At 35.9% G+C, this 15,682-nt stretch overlaps 1 protein-coding gene and 1 pseudogene across 1 annotated transcript; both read right to left on the bottom strand.

The window, feature by feature from the left end:
• Positions 1 to 9,454: 9,454 nt before the first annotated feature.
• LOC113347953 lies at positions 9,455 to 11,014 on the bottom strand (annotated as a pseudogene).
• Positions 11,015 to 12,119: 1,105 nt separating this feature from the next.
• LOC113347951 (probable caffeoyl-CoA O-methyltransferase At4g26220) lies at positions 12,120 to 13,766 on the bottom strand. The gene is made up of 5 exons (XM_026591641.1): positions 13,607 to 13,766; positions 13,279 to 13,358; positions 13,034 to 13,178; positions 12,740 to 12,871; positions 12,120 to 12,623 (listed from the first exon to the last, which is right to left on the bottom strand). Exons 1-5 carry the CDS (start codon positions 13,688 to 13,690, stop codon positions 12,330 to 12,332), a joined length of 735 nt encoding a protein of 244 aa, XP_026447426.1. The 5' UTR covers positions 13,691 to 13,766; the 3' UTR covers positions 12,120 to 12,329.
• Between the last annotated feature and the right edge of the window lie 1,916 nt (positions 13,767 to 15,682).

Raw genomic sequence — 15,682 nt, 5'->3', positions numbered from 1 at the left:
AATCGGATTTCTTGTTGGCTAGATCCCTTTACCAAGGTTTGAAATTCCAAAAAAGAAAAAGAAAAAAAAAATATTTTGGAAATAATATTATCCACGTACAAAATTTTATAGAATTTTCTACAATTTTATATGGCGAATATATTTTTTGATAGACAATATATTTTTTTATAGCCTTATTAACCAAGAAAGTATCTGCGGACAAAAAGATATGGCCCATCTTTTATATTCTAAGAATAGAAACAAAATTAATTTTCTTTTGGAATGTAAAAAGAACTATTTCTTAGGAAATAATATCCGTATAATTTTATTTTGATATCCACATTTATTTCGTTATGTATCGGCATCATATTCTAATATTATTTATTTTTGTTATATTTTGATATCCACATTTATTCTGATATCTTAGATATCCTTTACCATTTTTTGGCTTGAGTTTTATTTCTTTTTTCCCTTCTTTGAAAGATTTATTATTTGGTGATTCTTACTCCTAATGGTGTTGTATAATTTTTATTTGTACAGGATTAACATACCTTTTTTAATCCCTCGAAAGAAGATTTCTTGATTCATGTGTGATCTCCACAAATCAGGTATTTTCTTTTAATCATCAATCTAAATTTTGTATTTTTTTTAATTAATCATTAATCCAAATTTTATCAATGGTCAAGTTATTTAATACCAACAGAAAGTATAATTGCAAGTATTTGTTTTACCCGTTGTTTGGAGTTGTAATTAGGCGGATTTTATTACAAAAACTGTAAATGGACATTGGACATTGGATTTTTTCTTTTTTAATTCATGTGATTGATCTAATTTTATGATGATATCATGATGAATATTGCATATTTAATTTTATTTAAGTTGTTTATATTTGTTTTGCTATGTTTCCAAGATTAATAAGATTTAGTAATTTCAGTTAATTATTTGTTTTGTTATGTTTCCAAGATTAATAAGATTTAGTAATTTTAACTAATTATTTTCAAAAATGTGATTGGATAAATAATATTTTGCGGGTCTAAAAGATTCTCCTAAAATTCTATTGGCTGAAATTTAAAATGATGAGATCAGAATCAACCAGAAGCTCCGATTAACCACGTCGCTCGAAAAAACTCTATTTTTATATATATATATATATATATATATATATATGATAATAGTTGAACGTCGTATATAAACTGAGCGGACCACATATTGGTAGGTTAAGACTTGATTAGGAAATCACCTAACAATTAACACGCTTAACTGCATGTCCGTATTGTATAGGGTATATATTTAAGTACTGCCAGGTGCGAGTGGGCCAGACACCTCAATTAAACTCGATCAAGGACTGTAAGCGGCCTGAATCAATCCACATTCCCTTAAAAGAGGGCGGCAGAATTTGCATGGTTATGTCTGACAGACTTTAGAGATTAGAATTTTACAAGGAGGCATTATCTGTAGGAGTGAAATATCGCGCATTTATTATGTATGCGAAGTAAAGGTCATGCAATATGAGCGAAGATCATCGCATATAGTAAAATGGAGATGACGTATTTGATGATGTCAGCATAATCATGAGTAAAGTGTGAAGATCTGTGTAAAGTGTAGAGTGTGCGAATCTGAGTGAATGTACATGAGCGATTGTAACGCACAGTGATTCCGCAAATAAAGAATCTATTCGCTGTCATCCACTATGTAAGTATCATATATAAAGGGAAGGGTTGTCATGTAATGAGGGATCCCAGAGAGTGTGTGTTAGACAAGAATTAAGAGAGAGAAAGTTTGTTTGGAGAACAAGTAAAATCTTTGTATTATCTTGTATCCAATTTAAGATTTCAATAAATAAACGAATGATCTTCACCATGATTTCTTAGTATATTGTTCATATCCTTATACAAGTGTGGTTGTAGGATTTCCTGCAACTACATCTGGCGCTAGAAACAGGGATGAGTGATATATCCTGTTGGTGAATTTGCTTAGAAATCAAGTTTACAGAATTTTAGATCTAATCTTTTTGTTTAAAAAATTGAGATTTTCATCGTTAGAATCTTTCAACTCTTCTTAAAATAGTCTTTCATTTGTTAATACAAAAAAGTAGAGATGGTACGAATTGGATCTACTGCTGAACAAATGGCGACAGCTAGGAGGAGTAAAAGAATTGCTGAAAGAAGAAGAGGTGAAATTCCTGAGCAACCAGAGGAAGGAGAAAGAGAAAATAGACCTCAGCGTACACAAGAGCAGAATAATGATATTGATTACGATTGAGTGAGTATCCATACTACACGTACGAATTCAACCGAAGAAGAGGAACAGAGAACTGGAGATCCAGGAAGGATTGAAGGAAATGAAGAAAATATGACAATTGCAGAACTTAGACAAAGATTGGTTACACAACCGCGAAGAGAAGAGGAAGAGCGTGCGAAATTGATACGTCAAATGAAGATCTAAGAGAAGAGAACATCAAATTACAAGAACATAGATCAAGAAGCGCTACACGGTCAAGATCTAAGACAAGCAAAAGTTCATCAAGACGAAGTCAATCCTACCAAGGAGGTGCTAGGAAAGAACAACCTTTAGATAATATTGATGAGAACTTACAGGTAGGTGATAACTTACAAGATCAACGCAAGGAGAAACGCATAGAAGATGATCGATACGAAAAACCGCGTGAGCATCATCACCAACAAGAAGGCCAAAGGAATAACAGACGTCAAAATCTAGGCGAATGACATCGCGCACGCTATGAGTCAGATAATGATGAAGAAAATGATCCAAAACAAAGGAGAATTTTGTTGCATGGCAGAGAAATATTAAGAGATCAGTATGCACGCGAAGAAGAGGATGAAAGAAATAATGTTATCCGAGAACGTATCAGAGATGAAAGAGAACGACGTAGGCGAAGAAGAGAAGAAGCTGAAGAAAGAAAGATCCAAGAAGCCATGCGACAGAATAATCATGAAAATAGGTTTAGGAAAGAGAGATTAAAAAGACCAATGCAACATGATTTAGATTAAACTATGAGTGAAGAAATTCTTAGAGAAATGGTAGAGCTAAGAGAAATGATGACTGCGCGAAGGAATGGTGGAAGGAGACAGTTAGAAGAATCAGTGGAGGAAGCTGGGAAAACACCCTTTTCGAGGAAAATCCAAAGTGCAATAATACCACCTAAATGCAATTTACCAGTATTCACAAGTATATTTGATGGAAGTACATGTGCAGTAAAACACATTAAAGCTTACATTCGATCTCTGTTGCAATGGGAGGATAATGATGCAGTTTTGTGCAAGTATTTCCCTGCTAGCTTGACAGGGGAAGCCTTGTTATGGTTTTAAGGGTTTCCAGTAGGAACCATTAGATCATTTCGCCATTTACAGAACGTCTTTTTGGGACAATATATCAGTTTTAATATGTCAAGACCCGGGATTGAGACAGCCTTTAGACTTCGCAGAAGGATCAAAGAGAGTTTGCGTCATCTAACCACACATTGGAGAACCATGTATAGTGAAATGGAAAGAAGGGTAGATGAACGAAATCTTAGACTAGCTTTTATCAATGCTCTTTTTCCTACAGATTATTATATACACAAATCTTCAGGATAAAAGACACTATAACAATGTCAGAGTTGCGCGAGTTTCAAGAGGAATATATAGCACTTGAGGAGAAGCAGAGAGAAATGGAATCTTACCCGGTTGCGATAACCAATGCGAATAATGGGAACCCAAGTTTTCTGCCAAGAATTACAAATGCGGTTGCGAGTACATCTCAAGGAAATCAAGGAAAGAACATTAAGGAGGTGGAACAAAAGCTGGTAGCAATGGGTAGTGCAGATCAGGAAGAATTCGAAAGAGAATACAAAGAAAAACAATTTCAAGATCGCGGAGGAAATAATAAGATTCAAAGAATGGACAATCCACCATAAGGTTACGGGGGTCAACAACCATATTATAATAAAAGACAAGGAACTGGAAAGGTGGTCTGGGAACAGATAAACTTGCCAAAGTTGAATACTACAGTAGCCAAAATCTAGGAGGCTGTTATATTAATGGAAGAAATTCCTGAACCACATAATGTAGGAGATGACCCACCCTTTGGGATAAGGAGCAAAGAATTTTGTGTATACCACCGCTTTCATGGTCACACAACAAATAATTGCAGGAACGTGAGGAAAATCATATTGCGAATGATTGAGCAAGGAAAACTGAACCACTTCTTAGCAAAGCAGACATAGAATTTACCACCACCACCACCACCAGGAGGAAATGAATATGGTGCAGAGAAAGGAAAGAATACATATGTAATTGAAGTTGGTGCGAAGGCGAGAAACTTATACTATAATTCTATTATACATTCGTTCAAGAATATAGAAGACTTTCATGGCAACATCTTAAGTCGAATGCATGCGAGAGATAGTGATGGAAAATATATCTTTAACCTTGCGAAAGTGTCACCACTTAAGGATTGGCAAAAGAAAACTATTTCGTTTAGTGCGGAAGAAACACCAGGAGCAGGAGAACCACATGAATGTCCATTAGTGGTGAAGTTAGGGATTAACCCGAAAGCAAAAGTAGAAGATGATGAAGAAGATGAAGCGAATACTTGGGCTATAAACAGAATACTCATAGATACTGGGAGTTCTGTTGATACACTCTTTTATCATACATACAAGACTATGGGTGGAAGATATGACGAATTAATTCCTTCAACTTATAAAATTTACGGCTTTAATGGTGCTGCAAATAAGCCAAAGGGAGAAGTGACAATGCGAATTCCTTTACAAAGTCTTCCAACAGAAATCGTATTATGTGTTGTTAATGTTGAGTCTCCCTATAATGCTCTGATAGGGAGACCATGGATGCATAGTATCTTGGGCGTGGCTTCGACATTTCATCAACGCATAAAATTCCCTTTACCTCAAGGTCTTGGAATAATAAGAGGAGATATTAATGAAGGTAGAAACTGTCTGGAAATTGATATTGAAAAGTGTGAAGAGCGAGAATGCAAGCGAAGAAATTGGAAGCAGAAATTGGAAGATAAATGATGGATGTGGTGTGTACAATTGGAAAAGCAGATAAGAAGGGTACTGAGGCAGAACCTTCTACGAATAATAACACTAAACGAACCAGAGAGAGTACTTCTGAAGAAGGAGAAAGAACGCAGAGGTAGAAGTTATGTTCTCAAGAAATATGCGAAGCTTCTCGCACAGAGGAGATAAGTGAAATCATGCGAAGTAATATTCTGAAGAGCATCTGCGAACTTAAAGAGATGCAAAAGGAGAATAAAGAAAGTGATTAGTACGAAAGGCGCAAATGTTTTTTTTCATGAGTAAGAAATTAATAAGAGCTCTATGTACTATAGTTGTATAACTTGAGCATAAGAATGGGAATGAAAAATTTTATTTGCATATCAAGAGAAGGCAAATGTAAGACCTTGAAGTAAGGCCTTAATAGAAGGCAATAGAAATAAAAACTCTAACTAGAGAGGCTAGGCATCTGAATGTGGCGTGCAACCTAGTTCTCATAAATGCAAGAGGCAAAAAGTAAGACCTATCGTACGTCATAATCGGGGAAAACCTGGTAAGCATGACTCAAGGGAAATCTACATCGACCCTGGAACTTTAGTCATGGAGATTTGGGGTGAGAAAAACAAAAATGCCCATCCAGGAAAGACATCTAAATCGAAAGACTGGGGTAATAAGATCTTTTCTAAGGAGTGTAGAAACTCGATCAGGGAGCCGAGGTACACGTTTGAGTCAAGAGTGCTCGGGGCGTCTGGAGCGTACGTTTCCACTCTTGACAAGTCCTGACTATGATGTACTCGGTCCGAAGATACCCCACTTAGAGTGCAGTCTCGTAACCATAAACCCTATCGGTGGAGGGATAAGAGACTGAGAAATCAACTGGTTGTTTTATTAACGGATGGGAGGAGCCAACCTTAACCCGGTAGAGGTAAGCTTCCTTGAAGGGGAAACCAGGGAGAAGATAAGGACAACACCCTCCATTAGGGAGCTGAATTGTGTCAAAAGACGTAAATGTCATGAGGCTTTTTACTCACGGGAGTATTAAGGCTTGTCATATTCACGCACATCAGAAACCTGAAGAGGTAATAATACAAGAAAAAGATAAGGCGAGATCAATGGGTCAATACATTAAAGTGTAAAGACTTCCTGCGATTTCGTCGCACAAGAGTAAAGAAAATCTTGGGAAAATAAGACCTTTAATTAGGAAGGAACAATAAGATATATGCTAACTTTATTTTGCAGGAAAATGATTATACTGTGAATAACTTCGTATGATGAAAAGCATAAATAAAGCAGAGGACGGCATTATGTTCATTAGCCTATCAGTACGCGACAATTAACAGAGGCAAGAATGGGAATCCAAACATAATAAGAATGTTATTTTCCCCATCTGATAGTCTCATGCACATGCGAGAAAGGTGTACAAGGGAAACATATATTAAAAGAGCAAAAACTAATACTTAAAAGGTGTACATTGAAGTAGAAATTCCAAACATGAAGATATACAAGAGGCAGAGAAAGAATTTACAGCAAGCAAAAAATGATTAAATTTTACCTAAATTATCTTCATCATTTCGCTCAGCCTCAGAATCACTTACTTCTTCTTCATATTCTTCCTCACTATCCTCACTATCAGGAACATCTTCATTTGGGGGAACGTCTGCGAATATATACTTTGAGAGAGGAATATCATTATCAATGCAGACTTTCTTAACAGCAGCATCACGAGTACGAGTGGCATCCTTGCCATTTTTCGAAACAGTGACGATATAATTCTTCTTTAACTGCCGATACTTGGCATCAACATCTTTGCCCTAAACATAAGGACCTTCTAAGACAATAGGACAATTAAGCCAGCATGTGTCATTAGACCTGCGAGCCGTGCTATTGGATTTGTCGTTCCAACCTACGTCTCGCATAATCTTCTCATCTTCAGAAATGCCATCTTTTTGTCTTAAGCGAATGGCCCACTTGGTTGACTCATTCTTCGTGATCGCAATGTAGTAATGTTTGAAGAAATTCTAAAGAGTATAATCAACAGGGTTAATAGCTTTATCACGAAACATTTCATTTCGCACTTCGTAAGCATAGGAAGTTCTTAATCCTGCTGCGCGACGCGAATACTCCAAAATTATTCTAATAGCATCACCACTTAGCTGAAATATTCCCCGTGCGAGCCCATCATCAGCCAGAATTTCATAGAACAAGGGAATTTCTGGGTTATACAGTGGGATAGGAAGATTATTCAGAAGCTGTCCTAGTGATACGATAATCTTCTGATTAGTCCATTGTTCGGAATTGATTAACTCAAGATTGAGTTTGAACAAATAATTAGAATCAGAAGGAAAGGAAAGTAAATAACCTTTGGTATCAAAATCTTTCTTGAGTCTGGTGAATTCTATTTCCATCTTTTTTCAAGAAGGATCTATTGAAGGAATGGGAATGATGAGTTTAAAAGTAGAAAATTCTTGATCAAGATCAAATCAGTAAAAGTGTGATCAAATTAGTGAAATTGAGATTAAGTTAGGAGAAGAGAGGAAAAAATGGATAATGATAAAGAGGATGGGGAAGAAACGATAGACTGTAAAAAAGAAAAGGTGATGAAGAAAGTTGCAGTAACAGGTGAAGAGGAAAGAAGAAGTAAAAAGAAGAAATAAGAAGACGAAGGAAGATATGTAAGAAGATTTACTCTCGATTTTCGAGGTTTATCTCATTTAATGCGAAGAATAAACAGATAGGAAGAAGCGGTTATAAAGACGTGTCAGATAATGAATAGTCAAGAAAACACGCGTAAATCAAGAAAACTTAAATTCCGGAAGTATGTCGGCAAAGCAGAATACGAAAAGTTGAACATGTGCGATACTTTAGGATGGAGATTTCTCATATCGCTCACTCTATGAAGAGAGTGAAATGAGAAGAGGCAAAATGTAGGAGTGAAATATACCACATTCATTATGTATGCGAAGTAAAGGTCATACAATATGAGCGAAGATCATCGCACATAGTAAAATGGAGATGACGTATTTGATGATGTCAGCATAATCACGAGTAAAGTGTGAAGATATGTGCGAAGTGTAGAGTGTGCGAATCTGAGTGAATGTACATGAGCGATTGTAACGCACAGTGATTCCGAAAATAAAGGATCTATTAGCTGTGATCCACTATGTAAGTATCCTATATAAAGGGAAGGGTTGTCATGTAACGAGAGATTCCAGAGAATGTGTGTTAGACAAGAAATTAAGAGAGAGAAAATTTATTTGGAAAACAAGTAAAACCTTTGTATTATCTTGTATCCAATTTAAGATTTCAATAAATAAACGAATGATCTTCACCATAATTTCTTAGTATATTGTTCATATTCTTATACAAGTGTGGTTGTAGGATTTCCTCCAACTACACTATCAACCAATTAATCCATGAAAATGAAAATATGTATATCGTCTTTAAGGCCGCTTGCGACGTCCTGAACACCAAAACCTTTCCCACCTTCTCAATTATTTTCTGTCGTCCTCGCTCTTCTTGACCCTTCCAATCTTTAACTGTCTTTGTTAATTATATCCCACCAAGCCTATCCATTAATACATATCATTCAAGTTTGCTTCCCTTTTCTCTCCTTGCTAAGATAATTTAACCAATCAATCTTTTTATATATCTCAAGTCCATTCAAGTCATGCCGACAAATCCAACTGGGCTCTGATCGTATAAAAAAGAAAAGGTCATGCTGACAACACCAAATTAAAGTTATTTTTCTTTCATCAAATTTTAATGTGAATGCGTTAAATGTGGTTGAATTACGGGAAGAAAGGGTATATGTTGATGATCTGGATCAAAATCAAGACTGTTAACAAAGACATAATGAGCAGTCTATTTGAGTCTATTTCCACCGGAAAAACTGATTCCTACAAAACAAGTTCCTGTAACAATTTCTGCAATTTATTCAAGCAAGGACCCATCATAACTTGGTAATGCCTTGAATCATGACCAATAAATCCTCACTGCATCCAAAGTAATTTTTCCATCAGATATAATGCCAAGACAGCTCTTGGGTGGTTTGGAAATTCTTACATTCCAGAATCCCTACTGATGATGTGGTTTCGGGAGCTATAGCTGCAATTTTGTGTGTTGTTCATCAAGTCATAAAGGTGAGGAGTCATCCCAGCATAGTTTCCTGTCCTGGGACTTCGCTAGACAGCTTCAGGGTTGGATTGCTGGCATCTAGCGTTCCATAAAGTTTTGGGATACAGGAACTGGGCAGGTCATTTCAATTTTTTCAACTGGCATATGTGGTTAAACAAAATCCTGACGATGATATATTTGCATGCATGCCAAGGGCATGACCGAGACGCAAAAGTTGTGAGCTTGTTCAAATATGTATCAGTACTATTATAAGTTGGCAACCTGAGTCACGTTTAGCAGGGACTCTAAACCAAATTAACCAATTAAATTGGTGACTGTCGACTATGTTTGTTTTGATTTATTAATCTGAAGCATTCGGTTTTCAACAATCTAATACAGTTTTACATTAATATGAGATCGTAAATATGTCAATGAAGACGCATGCACATTGTGAGACCATTACCAACTGGGAGTTGTGAAATTTGAATGCGAGAATCAGATGCTAATTTCTTGTTTAAATCAACAAAAACATCTTTAACGCTCTTCATATGTTCATCAAGTGAAGAATCATCTTTCCAAGCAACCGTACCTGACCAAAGTGTGTTATCATAGAGAATAATTCCTCCGACCCTGACTAGTTTTAGTAGTCTTTCATGATAATTTACATAATTTCCCTTGTCGGCGTCAACGAATGCATAATCAAATGATCCCTTCATTCTTTGGCTGCACACGAACAATGAAAAAGCTTAAGGTATTAATTAATTTAAACCAGGGTACATGATAAAATAAAATGATGAACAGTGTCGAAAATTATTGCATGTACTTACATCTTCTAGTAGTTTGTCAAGAACAGGAAGAGCAATGGACTCGATGAACTCCACCTTATGTTCCACCCCAGCTTTTTTAAAGAAAGGAAGTCCTATCTCAAACATTGATCGATCTGGATCAATGGCTATGATCTGCGTTACGTGAAGAGTGATTAGTTGAGGAAATATGATTAAAATAATGAATGATTAAATTAGGTTGTTTGATTCCACTTTAGACTACATGAGTCTATTTTACATGATATTAGAGCAAAAATAGTGATTAGCCCACAGAGGAAACTCCCAAAATTTTCATGTGCGTAAACCCGGCGTTGGCCGTAAAAGTCAATCTCTATTGGATCATGGCTTTCACAACCAACTTAGTTAAAGTCATGTCCCCAAAGGAGCATTACACGAGGAAACCTGCATCATTCTCGATCGGTGTAAATTTACAGGATTACAATAAAGGAACGCATATAGTGAGTGATATGGATAGAAACTAACTTTGCCATCTTCCGGAAGTGCAAGAGCAGTGACAAGGAGTGAGTATCCAGTGTACACTCCAATCTCAATCGTCCTTTTTGCATTCAAAAGCTTTAAAAGTAGAGACATTATGGGACCTTCATCTGCTGCACACAGCATCACGCTCCTGCAATTAGAGTATTGCAAAGATTTGAATATTGTTAGATCAAAATAACAAAACCCGGTAGAAAATAGTTGGTAAATATTATGAAGATTTCATGGTAAGCTTAATACACTACTTACCATGGTTGGGTAGCAGTAATTTCTCGTAGCCCCTTTAAAACTTCAGCCTCATTTGGGTACACATTTGTCTCCAAGATATACTATCAAAATCAAAAGAAAGTCACTACTACAACTTACAAAAAAATAAAAAAAACACGACCTTGGCCATTCTTACATATCTAGTACATGTCATCAATTATATATGCGAAAAGATTACCTGATAAAGCTCTTTACTTTGCAACAAACCGGCATCAGCTTTTCCAATATCAAACACACTGAGTTTCGTTGGAGGTACTTCCATGGTTTCTTCTAACTCTGTCTTTATTTCTATCCTTCTTTCTTTCTATACAGATTTTGGTGTTCCTATTCTTGTTGTTTTCAAAGAGAGCATTTCTCACCTACTCTTTTCGGTTATGTCATGAATAAAGTTTGGTTTTTGGAATCGGCATTTTCTTTTTGTAACTTGTGTGTATCTTTTTTAATCGCAAATATGACACAGGTAAAATTAGCTCGATTGTGTATAGGTCATAGGAGGATATATAGATACGTACTAGTAGCATGACGGTTTATATAGATTCGTAACCCCCTTCTATTACTAGTATATATATATATAAATATATATATCAATCGGGAAATTAGTTGAGACTAGGGAACATGTTCGAAGTCACAAAGTCACAGAGGAACATTTTCTTGCTCGGCATTCGTATCATCCAAATTCGAACCAAAATTCACCATAAAGCCTTTCCCTCCATCTTTTCATTTTAGTCTCTTTTATTCTATTGGCGGCTTTTTTTGTTATACAGTTTTCCTTTTTATTTTAAGTAGTTTATTGGGTACGCCCGTTTGTTGCCGTAGATCAACAACAACAACTAAATAGAAAATCGAAAAAAATCGTAAATACATATTCCTAGTGATACACAATTGGAAAAACGAAATCAACCGTTAATTTCCTATAGTGATACAAAGTAAAGTGGCACTGGCATATATCATAATTATGGAATACAAAATGAGAATTTAAGTGCATGTAGCTGCCATGTATGATCACTTCTAAGAATAAGACGCAAAATTGAATTGTCACAAAGAAACAAATGACTTGCTTCACTTACTCTTGTTCCTTACATAGAGGGAACAAGTAGATGAATTTTCCCTTAATTCCATATTGGAACATATTTTTTTTGGCAACCACTGCAATCTGTAGTTCACCTGCGGAATGTTGGCTGTATATCTGAGTCGTATATCTTAGGGGATGCCAAAATCTTAGGGTAGTTCTCAGTTCGGTGCTTGAACCTGACTTTGGTACCGAGCTATTCAACTATAGCACACAGTTGGAGACCCATAAGCGTCCGAGACCGGAAGTAAAGCAGAAATGATGATTTTTTTTTGGATCAAACCCCTTTGCATCGTTGACAATGTGAGTACCTGTCGAAGCACTCAAGTTATGTACTCTACTATAATGCATTATAGGCCATAATTTTTTCTTTTCTTTTTAGAATAGTTACACTGGCAAGAACAAACCACTAACTTTGTTTTAGCCCCCCACATTTCCTATATTAGCAGCGGTAGTGTTGGCAAACAGAATTAATGCTTGTACTTTTGGTTTAAAGAGAGAATAAAATAACAAAAGAAAGACACATTTGCATTCCACAGTCCAGCAAAATTATGCATTAAATTATTCAATGTAGACGCATACACATTGTGAGACCATCACCAACAGGGAGTTGTGAAATTTGAATGCGAGAATCAGATGCTAATCTCTTGTTCAGATCGACAAAGACGTCTTTAATTTCTTTCATCATTTCATCCAGTGTTAAATCATCTTCCCAAGCAACTGTACCTGACCAAAGTGTATTGTCGTAAAGAATCATTCCTCCAACCCTCACTAGTTTTAGTAGTCTCTCATGATAATGAACGTAATTGTCCTTGTCTGCATCGACGAACGCATAATCAAATGATCCTTCATTCTTTGGCTGAGCAATAAAAAAAAATGAAAAAAAAAATACTTAGTCATAGAATCAATTCAGTGGAAGTTGGGAACTTGATGAATAAATTATGAGCAATACTGATATCAGTCGCATGTACTTACATCTTCCAGTAGTTTGTCAAGAACAGGGAGCGCAATAGACTCTACGAACTCCACCTTATGTTCCACCCCAGCTTTTTTGAAGAAAGGTAGTCCTATCTCAAACATTGACCGATCTGGATCAATAGCAATGGTCTGCATCAGGTGATGAAGTATGATTTTAGTAATAATCAAGTATTAATGCTCGAATATATTATGTCGTTTGGTGCCAATTAATTTAGTTAACTATATCGATATACTACATGTATATATACATCAGTTATCATGTCATGCAGTTGAAGTTAGACAGAAACTAACTTTGCCATCTTGGGGAAGTGCAAGAGCAGTGACAAGAAGTGAATATCCAGTGTACACTCCAATCTCAATTGTCTTTTTTGCATTGGTAAGCTTTAAAAGTAGAGACATTATCGGACCTTCATCTGCTGCACAAAGCATCAAACTCCTGCAAAGTAATTATGATAAGACTATTAGATTCAAAATAACAAATGCATTAGAAAATAGTAAATATTCTGACGATTTCATGGTAAGTTGAAAACAATTACCATGGTTGGGTAGCAGTAATTTCTCTTAGCTCCTTTAGAACTTCAGCCTCATTTGGGTACACATTTGTCTCCAAGATATACTGTATCAAAAACAATAGGTGAAATTGCATGATAAACTTTTGAAGAAGAAGAATTTAACCGTACAAAGGATTAAGAAATTCTTCAAAATTTTGAACAAATAAAATTGACACTGAATTTGGCTAATTGATCGGTGCATCTTATGTCTCCATCCAGTACATGTTGGATCCACTCACTCTACACTCCGGCGCGTTTAAGTAGGTATTATCACTTATTAGGATCATAATCAGTTAAGTTATGAACGAAATACCTGATAAAGCTCTTTGCTTTGCAACAAACCAGCATCAGTTTTTGCAACATCAAACGAACTGAGTTTCGTTGGAGGTATTTCCATGGCTTTCTTCTAACTCTTTCTTTCTTTCTTTTTTTCTACACCGATTCTTAGTGTTTCTCTTCTCCTTGTTTCTTTTTTAAAGAAAAGCATTCAGTCACATTTCGCACCTACTCTTTTTTGTCATGTCATGAGAAAAGAAGCAGAAAAGTAGTTTGGCTTGGAATTGACAGTTTTGTAAGTTTCTAATTATTAGGCCAAAGTGGTTGGCATGGGAACAATAATGGAAGAGTGAATCATAAGTTTGAACAAAAATTCTAACCAGTTTGGGCAGGTCTCTACAGATTCATCAACAGTCAATCATTGATCCATCCAGGTACAGTAACATACCTAAATCTTGGAAGAACCGAATACCAAGGTTGGATCCCGGTCAATACCCATATAGGGAACGAATTACACTGTATCCAACTATAGCTGCACAGTTGGAGACGCATTAGCGTCCACGACAGGAAATAAAGCATAAATGATTTTTTGGTGCAAATCCCATTCTTATTTCGCACCTGTCAAAGCACTCAAGTTATGTACTCCTCCTACATGGAGTATAGCATAGGCCCTAGTTTTCTTTTTCTTTTAGAATAATAATTACTGGCAAGAAGAATCCACTAACGTTTCTTCAGCCACCACATTTTAAATACTCCTCTATTTGCAGTGGCAGTGTCGGCAAATAGAATTAATGCTTATACTATTGGTTTACAGAGAGAACAAAAATATCAAAAGAAAGACACATCCGCATTCCACAGTCCAACAGAATTATGCAATTAAATATGAGACGGTAAAAATGTCAATGAAGACGCATACACATTGTGAGACCACTGCATCTGCCAATAGGGAGTTGCAAAATTTGAATGCCAGAATCAGATGCTAGTTTCTTGTTCAGGATCGACAAAGACGTGTTTAATTTCTCGAGTCTGTCATTCATTTAAGAACCTTTCGAGTCTTGATACGATATTTCACAATAAATATAGTTAACTGATGAATCATTACCTGATAAAGCTCTTTATTACTTTGCAACAAACCAGCATCTGCTTTTCCGATATCAAACACACTGAGCTTCGTTGGAGGTATTTCCATGGGATTTCTTCCCTTTCTTCCCTTTATTACACAAAAACGATTGAGATTGGAGTGTACACTGGATACTCACTCCTTGTCACTGCTCTTGCACTTACACAAATTCTTGGAGTTGCTCTTCTCCTCCTTCTCGGTGCTTTTAAAGAGTGCATTCAGTTAAATTTCTCATCTATTATTTTCCGGTCATGTCTTGAATATACAAGCATAAATTTTGGTTTGGATTTGATAATTTTTGTAACTTCCGTCAGTTTTTTCCTGGAAACCGGCTGGGAAAAATATGTAAGAGTGAACCCCATCCAACCCCACATTCTAGAAAATTCAGCACAAAGCTTTTAACTGCATCCAGAATTTATGGAGAAAAGTCTGGTAAGATGCACTCTCTATGTAGGCCATAGAAAATGCTTTTTCTTGCATACAAAATGTTATGAGCTCAAATGTTATTGTAAACGACTTTATAGGATTAGGCACTATAATTGATGAAAATTTCACAAGACATCATAACGAAAATTATTGGTTTTTTGTTAATGGCAATCATAATCTATCGAATCAAGAAAAAAGAATAGAAGAAAAGAATGGGGACAAAAGTAAATCTAGCATTTTTAGGGACCACTTAAAAGGAATTAAGGGCAATAAATTTATACCCATCCAAGGACAGTAGCTAAGGGATACCTATAGAAATTAAAGTTACCTACATGCCCTTCCACTAATAAAACCAATAAAATCCTAATCTAATTTCATTTCAACTCTTCTTCCCCTTTTCTTCTTCTCTCACCATTGATCCAAAGATTGGACAACATTCAAGGAACAAAGTGATTATAACCGGAAATGACGATGAACGCGAGTTTCTGTTCATGTTCTCGCTTGGTGATAGTCGTTTCTTCGTCAAGGTTCTTGTAGTTGGGTTGTTTTTCTTCCTTTTCATTATTT

The sequence above is a fragment of the Papaver somniferum genome, chromosome 2 (genome assembly GCF_003573695.1).
Source record: "Papaver somniferum cultivar HN1 chromosome 2, ASM357369v1, whole genome shotgun sequence".
Classification (NCBI taxonomy): Eukaryota; Viridiplantae; Streptophyta; class Magnoliopsida; order Ranunculales; family Papaveraceae; genus Papaver; species Papaver somniferum.
Note: the sequence above shows the minus strand (reverse complement) of the source record. Positions and strands in the feature narration are given on the sequence as shown.